Source organism: Petaurus breviceps, unplaced genomic scaffold, assembly GCF_028583685.1.
Source record: "Petaurus breviceps papuanus isolate PSGF00001 unplaced genomic scaffold, PetGlider_PUasm1.0 90779, whole genome shotgun sequence".
Taxonomy (NCBI): Eukaryota; Metazoa; Chordata; class Mammalia; order Diprotodontia; family Petauridae; genus Petaurus; species Petaurus breviceps.
Genome location: NW_027187344.1, coordinates 1,749,301 through 1,772,015, shown reverse-complemented (window position 1 = coordinate 1,772,015; position 22,715 = coordinate 1,749,301). Strand labels below are relative to the sequence as shown.

At 41.3% G+C, this 22,715-nt stretch overlaps 1 protein-coding gene across 4 annotated transcripts in view; it reads left to right on the top strand.

The window, feature by feature from the left end:
- The window catches only part of OLFM1 (olfactomedin 1), a 59,381-nt gene that overhangs the window by 10,601 nt on the left and 26,065 nt on the right, over positions 1-22,715 (top strand). For 2 of the 4 annotated variants that reach the window (XM_069069222.1, XM_069069223.1), the window contains exons 2-4: positions 9,641-9,790; positions 19,166-19,321; positions 21,340-21,559. In XM_069069222.1, the coding sequence (XP_068925323.1) occupies positions 9,641-9,790; positions 19,166-19,321; positions 21,340-21,559 (526 nt within the window). Of the gene's footprint in view, positions 1-6,242; positions 7,048-9,640; positions 9,791-15,818; positions 15,960-19,165; positions 19,322-21,339; positions 21,560-22,715 lie in introns of those variants that run through there. The other 2 variants (XM_069069221.1, XM_069069224.1) reach the window with 2 other exon arrangements.

Here is a 22,715-nt window from a genome sequence, read left to right as displayed (position 1 = left end):
TCTACTGTGTTCTCCCTGGATTCTGTGCTTTTCAGACCCCATCTGGGGTCTCTGTTGTTACAAGTGTCACATTTTAGGAAAGACACTGACAAACTGGCACCTGACCAGAGTGGGAGACCCAGGATAAAGACTAGAACTAAAAATCATGCCATAGAAAATGATTTGAAGGAAATATCGATGTTTGGCTCAGAAAAGAAAACACTAAGCAGAGGTGTGACATAACTGCTCTATTCAAATATCTGAAGAACTGTCATGGGGATGAGGGAAGATATTTAGTCCATATGGCTCAGAGAAAAGTTATAAAGAGATAGATTTCAGGTTAACATAGGGAAGATATTTTTAATAATCAAAGCTGTCTAACAATGTAATGCTTTAAGTGGAGTAGGAGTTAGAAAATCTGGCATTTCCAGTCTTTGGTCTGTAACTGAATGGTCGTGTTACCCTTCACTTTAAGTGAATGTTTTCACTTTAAGGGCCCCAAATTAAAACTATGTGAAGAGGGGCAGTATGGCACAGAGGGAAGAACCCATCAGACCACTGGTTCCTCTGTGAGGTTTGGTTTCTTCATCTACAAAATAAGGGGAATCCTGCCCTATTTCCTTCATGGGGTTGTTGTGAAGATTAAATGAATGTGTGAAAGCTCGCTGAAAACTGTAAATCTCTATAAAATGTGATATGACACCATTTTTATTACTGGCTGGTGACTCTTTAGTCCCAATGTAGGGAAAAGAATTTAGAAAATGGGTCCTTAGATTGCAAGGAGTCAGAGAGCTCTGATCTTTCTTGTGCAGAATTTCCAATGCATTCTGTACCCTCAGATGAATAGCAGTTTTGTTTTTATTATACCTAGATGTTCAGTTTCATATTTCTGCCCATGCGTATCTGCAAATGGTCAATATCTTCGATTTTTGAGGTTTGTCTGAGTCACCAAGAAGCTAAGTGACTTGCCCATGGTCACATGGTAAGAATGTGTCAGGAACAGGATTTGAACCCTAGGTTTCTTGACTCCAAGGTTGGCCCCCTATTATGCTGCTTCTTCTTTTCCACATGATCCCCTTTGGGGAGTTGGATGTGGGCTTGCCAATAGTGTGGTTTCTGGCCGCTTGGTAGACAGTGGAGTAGTAATATTTCATGATCAATTGAAATCAGTATTTTTCTCATCTGTGTTCATGCCATGTTCACCAATTTTATTGTCACGATGGTTTTTTTTTTTAAAGAACTGCTGAACCTCAGAGAATAAAAAGGTTTGTAATGACTTGTAAATATATCTCACAGAATGTTGTTGGAGCTGGAAAGGATTGCCCCCTTTTGCAGATGAGATGACTAAAACCTAGAAAAGGGGAAGGGACTTAGCAGGGGTCTTATGGGTTCTTCCTGTTGCACTACCCTACCTCTGATAGCATAAAAGCTTAAACTCTGAGTTTCCCAAAGTCCAAACATTCACAAAGTTCACCCCCACCCCATTACCTTGTATTAGTTGAAAAACAATTAGATGTTCAGATGAGAGGGAGCTCTCAATATTCCTTGGCTGCCCTGCAATGCTGGAGCTACTTGGACAATATTTATAACTGTTAATAAATCACAGGACTATAGAGTAAATGGTTCCTTGTTAGGCAAAGTAGAAGTCTATCTATCCCCAGTAAGAGCCTTCCTCTTCCCCCTTCCCCCTCACCATCTCTCACCTGACACTCTACGGACACTGGCTGCTCACCCTACCCCAAGGCTATTCATTATTTTGTTTTGTTATTGTTGCTTGTATTTCGGGGGTTTGGTTGCTGTTGTGGTTAATAATAGAATTGGCTTTCAGATTTTGGTTTTTAGGCCTGTTTTAGTGGCAGTCAGGCTGTCTTAGAGCTGTAAAAACTGTAAAGGTAGACCTTGTTGAGGGCAGGAAAATTTCAGGTTTCTATTTAAAATTTCCTTTTAGGTGTTCTGGATGTTGGCTGACACCATGGAACCCATAATCCAGCTCCCTTCATTTTTACAAAAAGCACTCATTTACTTTTAAAGGTACTTTTTATCCTTCCAAATCAGATTGAATTTGTTGCTGGCTGCTCTGCTGACACTTCTAATTGTTTTAGAGGGCATTAGTCTGCTTTACCTTGAGGTGTTATGAATGATTATCTATTTGATTCTTTTTCTCTGTAATAATGAGACTAATGGCTTAGGCCTGGAGGTAATGAGCCTTCTCTATACTGCCTTCCCTTGAAAAGCAAATGTCTTAGTGCGCTCTATAGTGTCTTTTGACATTCTGTCAGTGTTTTAAACTGAACCACTGGTGGTTTTGTGGCGCAAATTTCCTATGTGTACATATGTATATGCTATATGTGTGTATATTTGTTTTTATTTACAGAGAGGACAAGAGGGAAAGAGAGGGGAGAAAGAGAGAGAGAGAAAGAGAGAGAACGAGGAAGAGAGATAGAGAGGAGGAAGAGAGAGAAGAGAGAGAGAAGGAGGAAGAGAGAGGAGAGAGAGAAGAAAGAGAAGGACAGAGAGGAGAGAAAGAGACAGAGGCAGAGAGAGGAGAGAGACAGACAGACAGACAGACAGAGAGACAGAGAGAGAGAGCAGAACTCAATGAGAAGAGTGATGATGAAGAGATCTCAATTTTCTTAGGAATACACCTTGATACAGCTTTCTCTCTGCTAAGAAAAGAACAGTTAGCTTAGCAGTCACCTTAGCTAACTGTGGTTCTATCCCACATAGGAATCCTGTCTGAAGCATCCCTTTCTTGCTCGACTCGGTTTAATGTTATTTTATTGAATGCTTCTCCAAATGTGTGTATAGCATTGAAAAGCATAACTAAGTAAGCTGGTTCTTGACTCAAGAATAATAGCAATTGTAAATTCTTATGGCATATGACCTATATGACAAAATCACAGACACTTCTATCAATCAAAAATTTGTTAAGAGCCTACTATATGCCAAGTGTAGGGCTAGTCACTGTGATTACAAAGTCTAAAATGATATAGTCCCAACCATCAAGGGGCTTCTACTTCAAAATCAGGAGGAGTTTGGTTTTTGTTTTTTTCAAAAAGGAAAGAAAATAGCTCTATGATTATCTGGGAGTTAAATCTCTAAGGATCTCAGCTCTGGGAGTATGAGAAGTTACTTTTTTTCTATTCAATAATACATTCTGTACATTTTGTAAAGTTTATTCCCTATGCTCTCCCCAAGCAAGGCAAAGCAATTTGGGAATTTTAAATAGCTTTGGGCTAATAATGAGTGCTTAAAAGTAGTCTCCCTTCAAATTTCCTCCCACTTTGACTTCTCAACATACTCCACAGCTTAGTTTAGGAACTGGTATATAAATACATGATATATCTTGCTTCTGTCTGCCCTGGCAACCCTTCCTATTGCACTAATGCAGGTGGCAACTCCTCTCTGCAACTCTCCTATCAGCAAGTCTGATAGTGCTATCAGAAGCATAAAGAGGTTAAGTGTTTTACTCTGGGTCACACAGCCCAGTAACACAGTCAGAGGTAACACTTGAATCCCCATCTTCATGACTAAGAGCAGAACTACTTGTGAGACTTTGGGTAAATCATTTAACCTTTCTGGGCTTCAATTCCTTCATCTATAAAATGAAAGACTTGCACTAAATGATCTCTGATGTTTCTTCTGGTTTTAAACCTTTTATGCTATGATAAATTCTTTGTACTAATTAGAACATTGTTTCTATAACTACTCACATACACATACCTCAGGTTTGTTTTGCTTTATTGGATTGATGCCAGTTGGGAAACACCCAAATCAATCTAAAAGAATTAAGGCATTATTGTTCTGTATCAAGAGGGTGTAATGATGTCCAACCTGTGCTGGGGAAATTTGAAAATGTGGTGGTTGCCTCAGGTCTTTGAAGATCGAGGTCAAGAGTGATTATCCAGGCCTAGATTCCTTTTTTATATTTCTTTAAATGAAAGCAAATGAGAGATTGTCTCTGAGATTCAGTGGGCTACCTGCGTTTAAAATTCCATAAAGTATTTCTTTAGCTGATGGGGGTCTGTTTGGTAACAATAAAGACTGTAATACCAATTTACACTGGAAGATGGCACCATTCCCCAACAAATGGAATTCAGCTTCCAACCCTGAACATACTGTGCTTGCCAGCATCACATTCATAATTAAACAAGAAATTGCTTAGTTTTGTTTATCTGAGTGGATAGTCTCCAGCCCCCTACCCGCATGCACATGCAGAGAATTGTGCCAATGTAATTCTAAAAATTTCATTAAAATCCCATTTGTGTCAGAGTTCTGTCATCCAATTGTGCTTGGCTTATTTGGCCGTAAGTTTGGAAAGGGTAATAGAGACACCACGGAGGATTATTCCTTTGCCTTGAATTCTTAAGAGCAGATGGAGAAACATGTTCCTAAGGGTCCATTGATTTCTCCAGAGCCAGACCATGGGATTTCTATATGTAGAGAGCATTAGCTACATTCAGCCACAGAATTAATCTTTAATCTCCCTGTCAGGCTTGGAGTATTTTAATGGTAACCTGAGTATGAAAGAAAGAGTAAACTAGGGAGGGTTATAAGGGTGTCTTCTCTACCAAAATGATTGGAAAACCTTGATCTAAGGGCTTAGGGAGATCAGTTTTCAGCTCAGATTAGACGTCATTTGCAAATTTGAAAATGCTATTAACATGGGGATTTCTGAAGGTGTCAGTGCAGCGGGTTCTGATGAATCAGTGGCAAATGCCTGGCCCATAGTAAGCTCAAGACACTGCAGATTGCCAGAGGAGAGAAATTCACACATACACATACACACACACACACACACATCTCTCCATCCTATCTATCTATCTATCTATCTCTCTATCTCTCTATCTATCTATCTATCTATCTATCTATCTATCTATCTATCTATCTATCTATCTATCTACCTATCGATCTATGAATGATATCAGGAACAGGAAAGAGCAGTTTTTGCAGCTCAGTCGTCCCCACACCCTTCACAATACACCTAAATAGGTGACTCCATGAAAAATATACCCACTACCATGCACATACTAGGAGGCATAACCAGGCAGGATCAGGTTTGGTTGGGATGTTTGGGACCCTTTGGATTCCTCAATTTCTTTCCCTTCTAGAATCACACATTCCTTTGCTCACCTGGAGTTTCCCACCAATCCAAATGGCCAAACTACAGGAAGGAAGGAACTGAAAGGGCTGGGACTGAATCCCAGAATGTTACAGTTGGAAGAGATCTTACAGACCGTAAATTCCAACCTCCTAATTTTACAGATGTGGAAACTGAGGCCCAGAGAGCAGAAGTGACCACAAGTTGGTGGCAGAACCAGGGCTGAAATCCATATCTTTTGGGTGGCCCAGTTACAAACAATACATTTTCTTTTCTTTCTTTATTTTTATTGAATTCAGCTGGACTCATTTTGAATGTGTGGTGGAATTAGTGAGCTGGGATAGGAAGGAAGGAAGTGTAAATCCAAATCAAACTCTTGGATTTGGTCTGCAGTATTGATGGCAGGGTGTGATACTAGGGCACAGATTTCAAAACGGTTTTCTTGGCCCTGGCTGACAAAGAACTTCTGAGCAGAGGTATGAGGCAACCTTTTCCACCACCCCAGTCCAGTGCAGTATATTCGGTGATGGGGCGGAGGTGAAAAGGAGGGACAGGAGGCTAAACCTAGCCAAGGTATCTAGAAAGACCCAGTAGCTCTGAGAGCATGTCATGCCCTTGCTACATCTCTGACCACCCCCTTTCTAACAGCCAGAAATGGAACTGGTCCTGTCCTAAGCTCCTTCTGCCTTTTGGAGAGGGTCTATTGAAAAGAAGGGTTGGATACCTGTGGGGAGATGGGGCGCCTCGTGTTTAAGGAGCAGCTGGTGATTGGGCGATGTCAGCTGGGGGTGACTGCAGCCTGCCGCCCATACTAAAATCAAGCAATGGGGAAGGGAGCCAAGAGAGCCGCAGAAAAGAAAGAAAAGGAAGAGGAACGGAAGAACAGAGAGGAAGGAGAGACGGGGGTGGGGGAAGAGGGAGGACACAATGAGAGAAAGATTGTTGGAGCAAGCCAGAGTAGCGACACTGGCCCAGATAAGCCTAGGTTGTAATTCCAACCCGTTTAACGACAGAAGCTTGTAGGTCTCTGCTTCACCCACCAGAGGGAAGCAGGGAGCAAGAACGAGAGGGAGGAGAGGAAAAATCCACCCATTTTGACATCAGATTGCGTTTTTCTACACCAATCCCCAGGTCTCCGCCTCTTTTTCCCTTCCATCCTCCCTCTACCCCTTCTCCTCCCCTATTCAGCCCGCCCCTTAGTCAGTTTCAGGCATGCCAATTCTCAGCACCTGGAAGACGTCTGGCGGGTTGAGAGCGGGATCTTGAAAAAAAAGGGGGGGGAAGAAATATTTCCAAGCCCCTTCCCCTCTCTGACTCCCTCCAACCCCAGTCCCTTCCCCTGTCCTCACTACCAGGCTAGGGCTTCTGTGGCCGGCTCTTTAGCTGCACCCCGCCCTCCCTTGTCTTCCTCTCTCCCTCCCTCCCTGTTCACCGGCCGTAGTCGGTCCCTGCCTTTTCCCGGTCGGTCTCCGCAGCCTGAGCGCCTCTCCCACCCTCCAACCCCCCACCTTACCCCCCCGCGCTGGCCAAAAGGAGGAGACCTCGCTCCACTTCTCTCCTTCCCGCGGTGCGGTGCCAGATCGGAGAACCTCTTGGCTAAAAGGGGGGCAAAAGAGGGAGGGAAGGTAGGAGAGTGAGCCTGAGGTTCAGGAGCAGAGAGCAAAGACAGAGCGCATCCTCTGAACTGGGCACGATGTCCAAGGGGCGAGTGGCGTCGCTGGAGCGGAGGCAGGTAGAGGAGGTGCCGGAGCGCAGCGCGCTGCTCCAAGCCACTTCTTCAGAATGAAGGCTGGTTGGAGGAGGCGACTCGAGCCGCGATGTCGGTGCCGCTGCTCAAGATTGGGGTTGTGCTGAGCACCATGGCCATGATCACCAACTGGATGTCTCAGACACTGCCCTCGCTGGTGGGGCTCAACACCACGAAGTTGACCGCGGCCAGTGGGGGGACGCTGGATAGGAGCACCGGTGTAAGTGCCCCCCTCGCCCCGACCCCCAAGGGGCCTCCTCTTCTGGCTAAAGGAACTAGCGGGCACGTTGCATGAGTTTCCCCCTTCCCTCAGACTGGCCTCCTAGGCGGTGGGATGGGTGTGAAATTACGGAGGAGAGCTGGGGCAGGGGTAGAAGAGGAGCAATGGTGAAGAAAGGTTTTGGGGGGGTATTTCAGCACTTTGGAGGGGTGTGGTGACATTCCGAGGGACGCTGCCCCTTCACTTTCCGATGGACTCGGTTATTTTCATTTCTCTTTGCCCTCTGTGCCTCGGATGCTTCTAATACGTTGGCGCCTTTTTCATTCTGCAAAGCCTAGGGTCCTCAGTTGGGGCTGCGGGCTGCGGGGTGAAATCTCATCGACTTTGAGTTCTCATTAAAATAGATTTTTTTTTGTGCGTCGAGATGCAGCCTTGCCTTGCATAGAGGTCGGGCCTGGGCCGCCGAAACTGGAAGGACAAGATAAGGGCAGGGGCCAGGGAGGGAATGGGGTTCAGGGGAGCTTGCGGGGGAGGGGGGAGGGGAGGCTAGTAGAGGCAAGGGGATGAACACCCCGTGGTATAACTGCTCTTTACCCAGCTCTGCATTCGAATCTAAATGATGCTTTCTCCCTCTCAGCTTCAGCTTGGGGGAAGGGGGGGGGGGGTTTTTTTTTTTTTTTCCTGTTGCATAACGACACGTTCTACGTAAGTTGGAAAACGGCTGTGCTGGGGTCTTTCAAGGGGGCGGGTGGAGCAGAAGGGCTGGGGGACTGGAGGATTCCTCAGAGCTGAGATGTGGAAGAGAAGGGCAGGAAAACAAACGTCTCCCCCTCCACACACACATACCCCTACGGCCCACCCCTGCTTCTGAGAGCAGATGGCAAAGATGGAAATCCTTGGTTCTTTAATTAAAAGCAGGGTGCAGTTGTCCCTCTGGGGGGGGGGGGGCAGTCCCTTACATTCCCAGGAATCGTGGCCAGAGTGAAAGACCCAGTGCCCCATCCTTTGACAGTTTAAGAGCACATGAATATTAAATCATATCATGAAGGTTTATTTTCCAGAGCTGAAAAGAATATTTGCACGTAGAAAATGTCAGATCTGGAAGGGACCTTTAGAGGTCTTTCAGGGCAATTATGGGGAGAAATAAAAAGGGATAATGCTGAAGTAAAACTGGAGGCAGATTTTTCTAGCACGTCTTGAACTATTGGAAAATGGGTCTGCCCGAGGTAGTCCTTCACTTCCTCTTTATAAGGAAACGACCCCCATTTATTTGAAAGGAAAAGCTGAAGGGCACCCTTCTCGGTTGCTTAGTGTTTCCATGTTGAAGAGTTAATAGCCTTGGCTTGGAGCTTAGAGCTTTTTCTCCTCTAAGAAAAGATGCTACGTTTAAGTATCTTACTTGCTTCAAGAAGAATCACATTGTTCCGTTTAACGACTGGCTTATCACCTTAGTTTTTATAGCTGCTTTATTTAAGAATGACTAAAACTACATACATTGGTGGTGTAGATTCCAGAGAGGAAAACTACACATTAATCCCCAGATGACCTGAAACTAAAGGAAATCCATCCATATGCATGCCCCCATAACAGTAGAGTAAAATTCTGGGCAAGCTGTAATCACTTGGTCTGAATGCTGCAAGGTGTGATCTGAGAATTGTTATGGTTCTAGCTTACACAGCCTGTCTCCCCTCCCTCACAGGAAAAACTGCCCGAAACTGAAAGGTGGTCTATCATTACTTCCTGTGGGCTTCCAGGTTGCTAACTGGCAGTCACTGTGGTATGGTTTGGGATAGCACTGTGAAAAATTCTGTCCAACTTGTTAAAAACCCACAAAACAATTTGCAGGTTAGAGGAGGAGGAAAAGAGAGAGAGAAAGGGAAAGGGGGAAAAAGTCAAATGCTAAGTGTTTTCTCCAAAGCAGTAATTACCTTCCTTCAGGACCTTGGAAGAGCACTAAGGCTCTCATTGATTACAGCTCAACTAATGGGATGCTGGGTACTCTGCTATTAGTGCAATTGCACTCCATCCATTTAAGTGTCCAGGAGAAATGGAGCCAGTGTCCCTAATAGCCAGGTATCCCCAGTAGCCTTTGCAAGGGGAGGGGACACAAGTTCTGATTTCTGATTGCTGTGCCTACAGAATGTCAACCACACATTACATTTTCTTTGCTCCCCATTTCTGTGCTGATTCTCTCCCTCCCCCCACCACAAATAATACACACACACACACATACACACACGCACACCATTCTTACCCTCTTGGCATAACAGATCAGGTAGAAAATTTTACATTTTCTAAAAACCTCTCAGCTAAACTCATTTTTTAAAAAATGAAATTTTTTCTTTGCTATGTTTCTTGGGATCCACTATGGATTTTAGAATTTGTATTCTTATCTCTTTGTTTCCATTCTCTTGGAATAGAGTCTGGGGTAATAGTCAGGAAGAAGGGGGGGGGGGTTCTATTTATTTTCATTTAGGTTGAATGGATACATTTCCATTGTAGTTCACTACTCATTGGATGGTTGCCTTAGATTTTTCTCTCCTTTTTTCTTCCTTTCTACCTCTGCTCCATATCCTGACCTGCTGGTGCCCAGGTGTTGCCTACCAACCCGGAAGAAAGCTGGCAAGTGTACAGCTCAGCCCAGGACAGTGAGGGACGGTGTATATGTACAGTGGTGGCCCCCCAGCAGACTATGTGCTCCCGTGATGCCAGGACAAAACAGCTGAGGCAGCTATTAGAAAAGGTAAGCTGTGGGTGGGTGTGGGAATGCATGACTGTGTGCATCTGTGTTGGAGTGCAGGAATCAGGGAGGGATTAGTTCTGGATGCAAAGCTTCATGGCTTACTCATTTTCATTCTCATAGCTATCTGTTGATTGATCGAATGAATAAATGAATGAATGAATGAATGAACAAATGACATGATGTTATGTGATGTGATCGTTTTCATCAGACTTGTGTTTGTCAAATTCAAGTGGGTAACCTTGAGATAGACAGATGGGCATTTTCATTAAACCCAGTCCTCTTGTTTTCTTCAAGCATAGTCACTATCGAGATGTCCAAGTAAAATATCCCAACCCAGCAGGGTGGGAAAGCCGGAATTTGTGGTTTTTTTCTTTCACACTGACATCGATTTGATTAGTTTTTCATAATCTACAGTCTAAGGAGATCAAAAGATTCTCATTAAAATGTGAGATCTAGTATAGGCATAGGAAAACCATTTCATTGAAGAAATCCTATTTTCTCTGAATGTGCTGACATTCTGATTTAACCTAATTGGGATCTTTAGGATATGTAATTTCCCTTGCAGTCAAAAGGCTGGGCCTGGGTGATGGACTGGACTGGATGTTTGCCACTGATTATGTCTTCCTGGTAAAGTAGTGTATTAAGTCATCCCAGTAAAACTCTGGGGCTTAGGAATCACTTAGTCTGTGGTTATTAATACATCACCCTGAAGTACTGAAATTGGACTCTTATTACCACTAGCCTAAGGAATGGCAGCATGATCTTTCACAGTGACCCTGAAGTGAACATTCAAAGACCCTTGATCTCTTGACCTGGGATTATTTAGTCTCACCACTGCCACCACCACCCCATTGTCCCAAGGAAAAAGGGATATTTGGGATATTTGATATAACACCTTCCAGGATGATATGCTTCCTGCTTGAGCTGAGTGTTTCCCTTCATCCTCTCAATGTCATGTCAAGACACAAGTGATGCATTCACCTGTATAAGGCAATACATTTCAAAGAAGGCCCAGGCCTTTTACTTGGAGATTAGATTCACATTTTCCAAAGTGGGCCTGTTCCTTCACATATGACACATCCAAAATGAGTTAGATTTTTCTTAAGTATGAAGAAGGTTCCAGCTAGGATAAAAAAGGGAGTTTCCCATGTGATAAGCTTTAAGAGGTATCAGAAAGTTCTCTTTCCAAAATACACTATTCTACATTAAATATGAAATAGAGATTCCTTTAGATTCACGAGATTTGGGTTTGAAATGGGTAAATACAGGGTTAGGCAATAACAGTTGTTCATACCTAAATGTTGGTCATTTTAATACAGCTGAGATCTGCTTGGAAAGAATAGGAATTTTGAGAAAGAAATATGGTGGCATGGGAGAAGTAACTAGGAGAAGAGTAAAGAAAAGGAGATTTCATCCACAATTCCTGAGGAGTATATGCATAGGATCATAGAATTTAGAGTTGGAAGGAAGCTCAAAGATCACCTACTTCACTCTTCTCAATTTACAATTTACAGATAAATGAACTAAGGCCCAGAGTGGTTAACAGACTTGCCTTTGGTAACACAAGCCCAGAAGGGATTCACAACTAGGTCTTCTGACTCCAAATTCAATGCCCTTCCCACTGTAACACAGATGCTCATTTACTTTTGACAGACTCACATAATTTTTAGAACTGGAGAAATCTCAGAGATCATCTAGTCTAACTTATTCATTTTAGGCAAATCCTCCCAGTGGGTGAATAATGATGTTAGGCAAATAAGAATCAGTAGGATCGAAGTTTGAATTTAATTCCATTCGGTTAAATTCAACAAGCATTTATTGTACGCAAGACACTATGCTAGTTGAGATACAAAAATTAAAATAAAAAAGACCCATCTTCCCTTAAGGAGCTGGGAGTTGACTTCTGAGTTAGCATTATTTGATGAATTACTTGATGAACATGAAATGTTGAGAAAGGTTCAGCTAATGACTCTCTTGACCTTTCTGGGCCTTAGTTTCCTTACCTGTAAAATGGGGGGAATGTAGGACTAGATGATCTCTGAAATCCCTTCTAAGCTCTAGTAGACAATGATTGTATTAATTACTGGAGCTTTCTGCCTCTTAAATGGATAGAGTAAACTTTTTTACCGAGTGGTCAGAGAGTAGCCTATTTTGGTTAATAGATGTTATACTTGGTGGCATAGTGGACAAAATACTGGGCCTGGAGTCAGGAAGCCCTGAGTTCAAATCTAGCTTCAGACATTTATTAAATGAGTTACCCCAGGCAAGTCACTTCATCTCTATTCACCTTGGTTTCCTCATTTATAAAATGGGGGTAATAATAGCACCTATCTCCCAGCGTTATTGTGAGGATAAAATGGATAATAACTGTAAAGTGCTTAGCACACTGTCTGGCACATAGTAAGTACTATATAAATGTTAAGAATTAATATTATAATTATTGTACTTTGGTAAAGCAAGCTCTTTTTAAAAAAATGTAATAAAGTAAAATGTACTTTGCACTAAAATGGGACTGATTATCAGTAAAGTTTTCTTCAGCTATTCAGAAGGGATGTGTGGACTTTGGGTCATCATTTTGAACATGACAACACTGTCCTACATGTGCAATTGCCAGATAACAGAATTTTGGTTTAGAGAATATGGAATATGAGATAATTCAAATACTTGGCACCTGCCAACTTTTAAATGAAGGAGGGAATCAGAATCTGACTAGTTTTCCCATTGACAAAAGCATGCCTTTAAGGAGACCAAAGTCACGGCTTGATTTCTAGTTAGTTTCCAGTGTTGCAAAGTCAAACTCTGCATGCCGGCCATCTTATATAAAGCTATGTCTTTTGTCACAAGGGGTGCTAGGAGAGAGAATGTGGATGACAAATGCAATCTATTCATCTTGCTATATTGGAAACAACTCTAATTCAATTCAATCTGACAAACCCTTATTAAGTGTCTCCTATGTGTAAAGCATTGTGCTAGGTGCTGGAGATACAAAGACAGCAATGAAATGGTTTCTGGCCTCCAGGAGCTTAAAGTGTCTGGGGGAAGGGCAGGGAATCAGCAAGTATATACTTCCGCATGTTTATCTAGAATAGACTTTACTGATCAATGTCTGTACCAACAGTTTGGTATTCAGAGACTAGCAGAGTTTATTGAGAGGACCTGGTGAAAACCTAAGATATGGTTGTAGAGTGGAATGAGGAAGAATGAGACAGGGGAAGAGACTCCTATAATGTGGTGTTTTTGGGGAGTGGACAGAGTGGGTCACAAAAAGTGACATGTTTTTTGTTTGCACAAGACATTGAACCTTTCAAAAACCTTTTTGTGCAAATTTATTCAATTAGGCAGCATCTTAGCCAGACCCATCATGTTTTCCTCAGACTTTAAGGTGCTTAGAAGGCATTTGGGCCTAGGTTCCTGCCTATCATCTATTAGTCTGGTGACTGAAAACTAGTTTTTGTAAATTGATTGAGAGTTTAATCTTTTCTTCTACTCCCTCCACTTTTTATAGGCATCTTTTATTCTAGAGAAATGGCATTATCTTTGACAAAAATCATCAACAATTAACAAATGGGCACATCTCTAGTGTGCCTCCTATGTATGAGGCATCGTAGCAAAAAGGAAGCATGTCAGGTCTGGAGCCGAACTTGGTCAACAAACAGTGAATCAAAAAGTTGTTTTGTTTGTTTTTTAACACCTACAATGAGTCAGGTCCTATACTAGGTAGTTGGGAAATAAAGGGAAAAAATGGAAGAGTTCCTGCCCTCAAAGAGCTTCAATTGTATGGAGAGGCAGGGAATATTCACTACGTACATCTGCAGACACATTTAGATAAACACAAGTTATGTTGAGTATATTTAAAATGTACTATAATAGAAAATATTTATTTTCTATACTATAAAAATAAATACAAGATAGTTTGGGGAGGGAGAGTACTAGCAGCTTGGGACATCATGAAAAGCTTCATATAGAATGTGGGGCTTGACATGAATCTTAAAGAAGGTAAGTGATTTTACCATTTCTTTCTGGGCAAGGGGAACAGCCAGTGTAATGGCACGGGGGCGGAAGGTGGCATATCCAGTGAGGAATGAGAAGAAAATTAGTTTGGATGGACTATAGAATGGAAGAAGAAGATTCATGTCTAATGATTGGGGGAGGGGGCAAGATTGTGAAAGGCTTTAAAAACTAAACAAAAACTTTCTGTTTTATTCAAGAGGCAAAAGGAAATCACTGGAGTTTGAATAGGGGGGCGGGTAGGATGGTCAGAGTTGCCCTTAAAGAAAATATCTTTGAGAGCGGTGTAGAAGGGTGTATTGGCGTCTAGAATAACCTGAAGCAGGGAGACCAATTAGGAGACTGGCAATACTATAGGAAACAGGGGATGAGTACCTAAATCAAGGTGGTGGCTGTGTCAGTAGAGAAAAGCAGACATATATGAGAGAAGGACCCTCTATAGTTGAAGGCAAATCTCTTTTCCCCCCAATATCTCAAGGAACTAATTTTCATTATGTACATGAATATTTGATGAGATGATTCTAAAGGGTTTTTGTGAGGGCAGATGAGCTCTGTATGTCAGTACTGTAGTAGCTGATAATGGGACTGTTTAGTCCCAGGAGAGTTGAAATCTAGAGAGAAATGGGTCATGAGGGAGAACTTTGCTTCCTCTTTCCATGTCTGTAAAGGAACAAGATTTCATATGATTGAAAACTAGAAGGAGCCCTAGAGACCAGCCCGCTCAGCCCCTGATTTTACAGTGGAGAACACAGCTGCCAATGACTTCCCCCAACTATTTGTGCCACCATTCATAAGTTACTTTAGAGCTCTCCTCTCTGAACATGCCTTGTTTTATATATTTAGGTAGACATTGTCTCTTTCTTTAGAATGTAAGCTGCTTTAGGCTAGGCATTGTTTTCACTTTTTCTTTTTATCCCTAGTGCTGTTGATTGATTATCCAGTGTAACCCAAATAAGAACCGGAAGAGCTGAGATTTGAACTCAGGTCATCAGATTCCAAATTCGTGTTCTTTTTTTTTTGTAAGATAGTTAGAAACATCTGAAGACTCTAAAGTCCCAAGAGCTTGAGACATGGGGATGAGCTTTGGATCTTGGCAAGATGTTGGAGGCTAGGTTTTAATGAGGCTGATTAGAAGCCTGCAACTTGTAATCCTCTTGCTTCCTGAGCCTCCCCACATCATAGGAACATAGATTTGGAGCTGGAAAAGAACCTAGAGGCTATTTAGTTCAACCTTCTTATTTTACAAATGAGGAAATTGAGAGCTTGCTAAGGGTCAGACAGCTAGTAAATGTCCGAAGAGGGGTTTGAACACAGGTCTTCCTGACTCCTAATCTAGCACTCTATTCAGTTTTCCATTTCCTTTTCTTGCTAAACTTACATCAGGGTAATTTTGGAAAGGAAAATCAATCCTGATTTTTCTTCTAGTATACTATTTATTTTTAAGGAACATAATCTGTTTCTTTAAGATTTTTCCTCGGACCTGAGTTCAAATGTGACCTCAGACACTCAATACTTACCAGCTGTGTGACCTGGGCAAGTCAGATAACCCCAATTGCCCTGCCTTCCTCCCTCCAAAAAAGCAAAAAAAATTTTTTTTTCCTTTCTCGAAAGGAGTATTTATTTTTTCTTATGAGTATTTGCAGCTAGCAAAAAAGGAGCAAAGTGCTTTATTTGAACTCGTCTTTCTACCTGGTATTTTACTAATTTCTGCATTTTCTTCTCTTTCTGTGGAGAAGGCTGTAGATGGACAGAGGGAAAAAGTGGATGTTCTTTCACAGCTGAACTTGGTGCATTCATTGGGGGACAGGTGTGGGTGTACAACTTGTCTGCCCTTGGCCTCCCATCTTTAACTGACTTCTGGAAATATTAAAGGCCAACAGTCAGCTGTCCTTAGTGCAGATTATCTGAGCACATATTTAATCCAAGACCCTGATAACCTCTATGACTCAGCTTCCTTCCCCTCTAACTAGCATGCAAACTAAATTTGATAAGAAACACTAGGGGTGTGGGAAAGGAAAGTCTCAGTGCAGAAGCCCAGCCTCTGAATGATGTGTTGCATACTACCACTCCCTAAATTAGCATATGTTACCAAGATAGCAAATGTATTGCACCAGAGTCAGGAGGCCTTGGGTTTTCAGCCCACCAGTGCCATTAATGAGAGGTAAGTCCTTTAACTCTGAGTTTGTTTTCCCAGCTGTCAAACAGATACAATGATGATTAGCCTGCCCAGCTTTCTAGGTCATTGTGGGAATCAGATGACACAATGGAGGATGAAAGTGCTTTGGACATTTTAAAGCATTATGTAAACAGGAGGGATTGTTGTAAGCTTTATTAGGGCACAATAGCCTTGTTACACATTTGTGAATCCTGTACTAAGCCATTGGCATGATGCTCAGTGATGTGGGAGATGCCAACATAAAACACCGTTCCTATGTCCCAGCCTTCAAGAAGCTCACAGTCTAGTTGGGTTTGATAATGAAAACAACTGGCACTTGTATAGGGTTAAAGGCATGCAAGATGCATGGGTAACCATATTATCTCATTTGCTCTTCTCAACACTCTGTAAGGTAGGTACTGTTGTCAGCCCTGCTTTACAGAGGAGAAAACTAAGGGTGAGTGAGATTAAGTGTCTTGCCCAGAACCAGAAAGCTAGTCAGTGTCCAAGGCAGAATTTGAACTCAGATATTCCTAACTGCAAAGTCTGTCACTCTTCCCATTATGTTGCTAGTCAGTTTAGTCTGAATGGTACAGAAAGTGTGATAGGAATTCCAAAGGGGCAGAAAGATTCCAAAGTATAATTATGTGCCATTATCATTTGAGTCAGTGGGGTGCAATGGACAGAGTGATAGGATCAAATCCCCCCTGATACTAGATATATTACCGGGGGCAAGTCATGTAATCCCTAGGCACCTCAGACAACTCCCTATGATCCACCCCTAAGTCACAGATCAGTAGCCTTTTATATATGTGGAGAGCTGCCACACTGGGAATTTCTCAAGCTGTTGAAACATAGATCCTTCATATATGTGCTTAGGAATATGCTTTAAATTGTCTAAAATGGAGAATCTTGAGGGTTTCGAGGACAGGAAAATTTTCAGTGAAATAGATATCCTGCCTTAATGCAATTGAGCTACAGGCAATTTCAAGAGACAAAGATTCTCTTCCCTAGTGAGATTAAAACCCCATTTCTTCTCTGTAGTCTCCTGACAGAGATCTTAAATGATGAGGTAGGTTTGCACTTAGGATTTGCTAATCAGCTTTGCCAGCAGCCAGTCCCCTCCCAAATTCAGGTTTTTTAGCCACTGTACTTGTATGCCTGAGACCAAGGTTGTATTATCCAATGGTGAGTTTTGTTTTGATTCACCATTTTTATTTATTTTCTTCAGGATGAGGGAGAGAGGGAAATTTTTCCTCCTACCTCATCATTTACTTTCATTCTGGGCCTCCATTCATCCATCTAACAAACATTTCTGGGACACCTATTGTGTGCACACTATTTCGCAAAACCTCCAGTAGACACCATTCCAGTCCTCAAGGGACTTAATTTGATAGAGAGAAGGCACAAAAATTTTAACACACAGTAGTATGAGCTGAATGCTATGTAAGGGGTAAAACATTCTATAAGAGCTCAAAGGAAAGAGTGATACTTCCTAGCTGAGGGAAATCAGGAATGGCTTATAGGTAAGACAGCATCCAAATTGGGCCTTGAAGGATGTGTTAGAGGTTCACTCATTGTAATAGAATGCTAGAACTTGAAGGGAATCTTAGAAATCATCTAGTTGAACTGCCTCATTTTACAGATAAGCAAAGTGAAGTTCAAATAATATGTCATTTGCCTACAATCAAACAGAAAGTCAATGGAAGAGTAACTTAACTGTAGGTATTCTGACCCTAAGTTTTTCCAACTATTCCACATTGCCTCAAAGACAATTTTTCTCGGTGGAGATGTTGTGATAAGTTATGGTCCTTCAATAAGTCATTTGAAAAAGGGACATGTAACTTGTTGGTCAACAAAGCAAAAATATGCCTGTTTTGGGAAAACTGGGAGAAAAAAAAAACAGGAAGAAATCCTCATTACCCCTATGGTCATTCCAAAGTAACACGAACAAAATTTGGTTTGAAAGAGTAAGGTTTGCAAGACAGATTATCTTGTCCAGAAAAGGCCATGCATTTGCCATTGACCTGAAGATATTTGCCTGCTTTCTTTCAATCAAGAACTTGTTTGTTTTTCATGTGCTAAGGCAAAGATCAGAAGATACAGAAAGGAAGCTATAAGCACTGTCACAATTGGCCACATACAAGAGTGCCAAAGCAGAAGAATTTGGTCCCCTAAAAGGATAGCTTCTTTAAGCTCAGTGCAGATTGTAAACGAGGATTTGGCAAATGGCTTGCCATTATGAAGGCATCTTTCTTAGTAATTGGATGAGATTTTGGCAGAATGACCCAACCGCTGGTTTAGCAATCCCAGACTTAATTCTGACTCCACACAGCCTGGAAGAGAATCTCATACATGTGCCAGTTTCCTGAAAATAAATGTGTTAGTAAGTGGCTGCAGGAAAACTGTTTTTCTTTTAAGCTCTCTGGAATCCTGTTTAATATTAAAGTTCCATCTTGAGGCTAGGCTAGATTTGGATCTGCCTGTAAAGGTATAATGCAGCAATTCCTCATTTGCCTGGGTGATGGATTCTTGACTTTATGTTGCAAGTGTACATGTTTGCAGAGTAGTCATGTGCCTATGATAACTGTATTCCATGATAGATGCTGTGCAGGATGGGGGTGGGGGTGGGGAGAAGAAAGAGGTGGTGGTGGTGAAGAATCCTGATACATAAACAGTGAAGACATCATCTTTTTCTTGCTTCTTCATCCTGCACTTAAGCAATCAATGTCTGCAGTGAAATACTCAGTGTACATTAAAAGATAAACAGGATTTGTACATGGAGGAAACACACCCCACTACGCTATTCATCTTTGTTAGATATTTATGTTTGCCATACTGGATTCTCTTCTACAGAATAAATAAATAAGCAAACAAAATCTATTACATGCAGTGGACTAATCAAAGAGGAAATGGAGGTTTATGTATTTTACACTCGACTATTAGATCTATTTGCATTCCTGATTGTCAAATTATTTTCCCAAGCATGACAGACTGAAATGTTTACAAAACCAATTTGCAATGTTTTCAAGTTCCTGGTCATAACAATATCAGATGTGTGTGATTAACTAGTAAATAATGCATGTACTGCTTATGCTCTTAGTTTGTTGACTGAATGGAAAAGGTCATTGTCATATATTATAAAGCCAGTGATGCTTTCTGGCCACCATTACAGTTCTTTTTTTTTTTTGGACCTTTTGCCTTTTTGACAGGTGCAAAACATGTCTCAATCCATAGAGGTCTTGGACAGGCGAACCCAGAGAGATTTACAATATGTGGAGAAGATGGAAAACCAGATGAAAGGGTTGGAGTCCAAATTCAAGCAAGTGGAAGAAAGTCACAAGCAACATCTTGCTAGGCAGTTTAAGGTGTGTGCTTCCAACTCTTTCTCCCAGAGCTCTGCCTGTTCTTTCTGTCTTGCTTTTCCCTCTTTCCTCTAGAGATAGGAAGTGGTTGTGGGGAGAAAGGGATGAGAGAAAGTGACCCAGAAAAGAACTTTCCAAACCATGTCAGTGTTAAGGTAGAGAAGGTTCAGGTTTTGACCTCCTCCCTGGTCCACATGGGGAAATAATGAAAAGGGCAGTGTTGACCAGAAGCCCTTGATGCAGATTCACTGGATGATCACCTGAATCAAATCCAGTTTGCCATTTACAAGATCCTCGTGACTGAGCTGTTCTACTTATGGGGGCATTGTCTCTCAGTGAAAGAACCTTATTTATCCTTCCTCTTCAGGTGACTCACTTTCATAAAGAGAGGAGCTGAAGGGATTATTTTAATTAATGATCCCGCTCAGGAATGGCTATAATATAGCATGGATTTTAATGCCTGACCTAATTTAGGCTTGACAGGGTATATTGTAGCTTTGCAGAGAGGAATTATTATCCTACAGGGTAATCAGCAAAGCTCTTTCCTATTTTCATAGGTAAGTGGTACCTTGTCATCAGATAGCTCAGGATTGGGAGTTGGTTTCCAGCCCTTCCTAGCTATACAACTTTCATATTATTTAAAATGGAAAATAACATATATATCTCATGTAAGGTATACATGTATTTTACTTTAAAGAGTCTACATTTAAAGAGAGAACTTTTCTTTTGGCAGTCATTCTTGATTGAAAATTGCTTGTGTGTCCTGTTTCTGTCTTTCCCCTTCCCCACCCCCCCAACCTCTATGTATTGCCATTTTTCTTGGACTCCTTTTTCTTTCTGCAATCCCTGCATGAAGTAAAAAATAACTCTCTAAAAAGCTGCATGCTAAATAGATGGAATGACCAGATAATTAAATGATAAACCCATGTAGCGAATAAAATAATATTGGGCCTGATCCTACTGAGAAATGAGTAAGTTCTTTTTGGAGGTGAATGAACTTTTTTGAGGTCTCTGGTATGTTATTGATTTAGACTGGAAAAAAGATGGAACTCTATTGACCTGATTGACCAGTGAGAGTTTATGCACCTGCCAAAAGAGAAGAGTACTTTCTTCTTAGGCATAGGATCAGGCTCATTAAATGCATGTGTATTTATAGCAAATATGGTCAGAGAAAACAATCTTTCATTTGGCTGCTGTCTCAGAACATGACTTTTTTTTAACTTTAAACTCTTGGGGCCACAAGGCTATCATGATGGTGGGTCTTGGGGAAGAGAGATATCTACCACTGCCTTTTTAGCATGCATAAATAGCTTTAAAAAAATCTGAGCCTAAATGTTGTGAGGACATGCTAAATAACTGTGACAGCAAGTTGTTTCTGCTAACTCCAGCATATAAATGTGAGTTTCTTCTATTATTACCATAAGAATATTTGTTTATTAATGGCTATCTGTGTAAGAAAGGCAGGCTAGTGGGCTAGCTCCTCAACAGTATTTCATTTTCTTGCTTACAGGGCTAACTAAAAAGAGTTTTTTCAATGCCGCAGTGACTGAAGAAGCAGTTCACTCCCATGTAACCATGAAAGAGAGCCAGAGAGCTTTTTGCACCATGCATTTTATTATTATTTTCAAATAATTAGCACCATATCATTAAGGAATCTTGAATCCAACTGATATCTTCCTTTTGCATGTGACTGTAGATGCATTTCATGAATAGTTTGAACCCTTGTCAATGCATTTTTTTTGAAAAAGAAAAAAAAAAGAACTTTGTGTATGTGATCTAAAGCATGTAACCCTAAGATGTTGCATTCAAAACTGACAATAAAGACCTTTCCCAAATATGTTGGTGTTCTGTAGACTGTTTTAATATGCTCTTTCTAATTCATCATTTGGACCAAAAATGAAAACAAAAATAAAATGGGGAATATTCACATTTGCACTCACATAGGGAGAAGCCAGGACAAGTCAGGGTGTTACAAATTTTTGCACGCATCGCACTGAACCAAGCTTATTTTGACCTTGCAGGCAATAAAAACGAAAATGGATGAACTTAGGCCTTTGATACCAGTGTTGGAAGAGTACAAAGCCGATGCCAAATTGGTATTGCAGTTTAAAGAGGAGGTCCAGAATCTGACGTCAGTGCTTAACGAGCTGCAAGAGGAGATTGGCGCCTATGACTACGATGAACTTCAGAGCAGAGTGTCAAATCTTGAAGAAAGGCTCCGTGCATGCATGCAAAAATTAGGTAGGCTCAGAACCCTGTGGTGGGACAGGCTCACCCCCACCCATGTATATAGTGTATTGCACAGATAGAGGTAGTAGTGCTGAAATGGATAGTTCCCTTCTGGCTTTAGCAAAGCCATACTGTATTCCTACCACTATGCAAACCCAGGTGTCTTCCCAAGGCCATCTTCCCCAGAGAGTGAAATATGGTAACCACTCATTGAGTTTTGGTTTCCAAATATTATGCACAGTCTCTAGTTAGGTATACATCTTTTAGAAACAAGAATACAGGCATAAATTACATACTGCATGTTATTTGAACAGTCTATAAATACAAGAGATGGGCCTATAAGGTATAAAATTAACACAAAAGAAGAGAGGCACACCACTTAAAATAACTCTAGTTTTTCCAATTCGAGGACCAATTTTCGTCATCTTTCTCAAGGAAAATGAATTAAGCATCATTTTGTTATGAAAAATAACAGGAAACATTCAATTTTATTTTAGGAAGTTTTCCCCCACTTGCAGGAAGTGATGAACCATTTAAGGAAGTTTAGACTCCAGTGACAACAATTTGCAAGATAAAAAGGTCTTGCATCCCTTTCTATTGTTTCCAAGAAGCAACCCCAAAATTAGTGGACTGAATTTCATTCTTCCTTCTGATTGAACACCCACTTACATTATTGACTTTCCAGTTGAGTGCTTTAATACCATCTTGGCAAGTTAATTGCTGAAATCACCTTTAAGTAGCACATATAAAATGCCAATGGATTTCTTAGTGAAGTCTTAGTCTTAGTAAAGATTAGATATGTCTTACTTATGAAATCATCTTGATCAGGTGCTAGTTCATTTTTATTTCCCTATATGTTGGGGGAGGGTGTCCTTTGTAATGAAGCTTCCTTCAGGATTTTAACTGCCTTCTTAATCTTCTAATACAATTGGTTACCCCACTCTCACCCAAATACCCTACCTAGTAGCTTAATGTATCCAGAGGGAATATTTAATTTGAGAATATTTCTGGACACTTCTCATGGTACTAGTCAATTGGGAGGCAGCACACACTCAACATTAGAGAAAGTACAGTTGGGGCGGCTAGGTGGGGCAGTGAATAGAGCACTGGCCTTGGAGTCAGGAGGACATAAGTTCAAATCCAGCCTCAGAAACTTACCACTTACTAA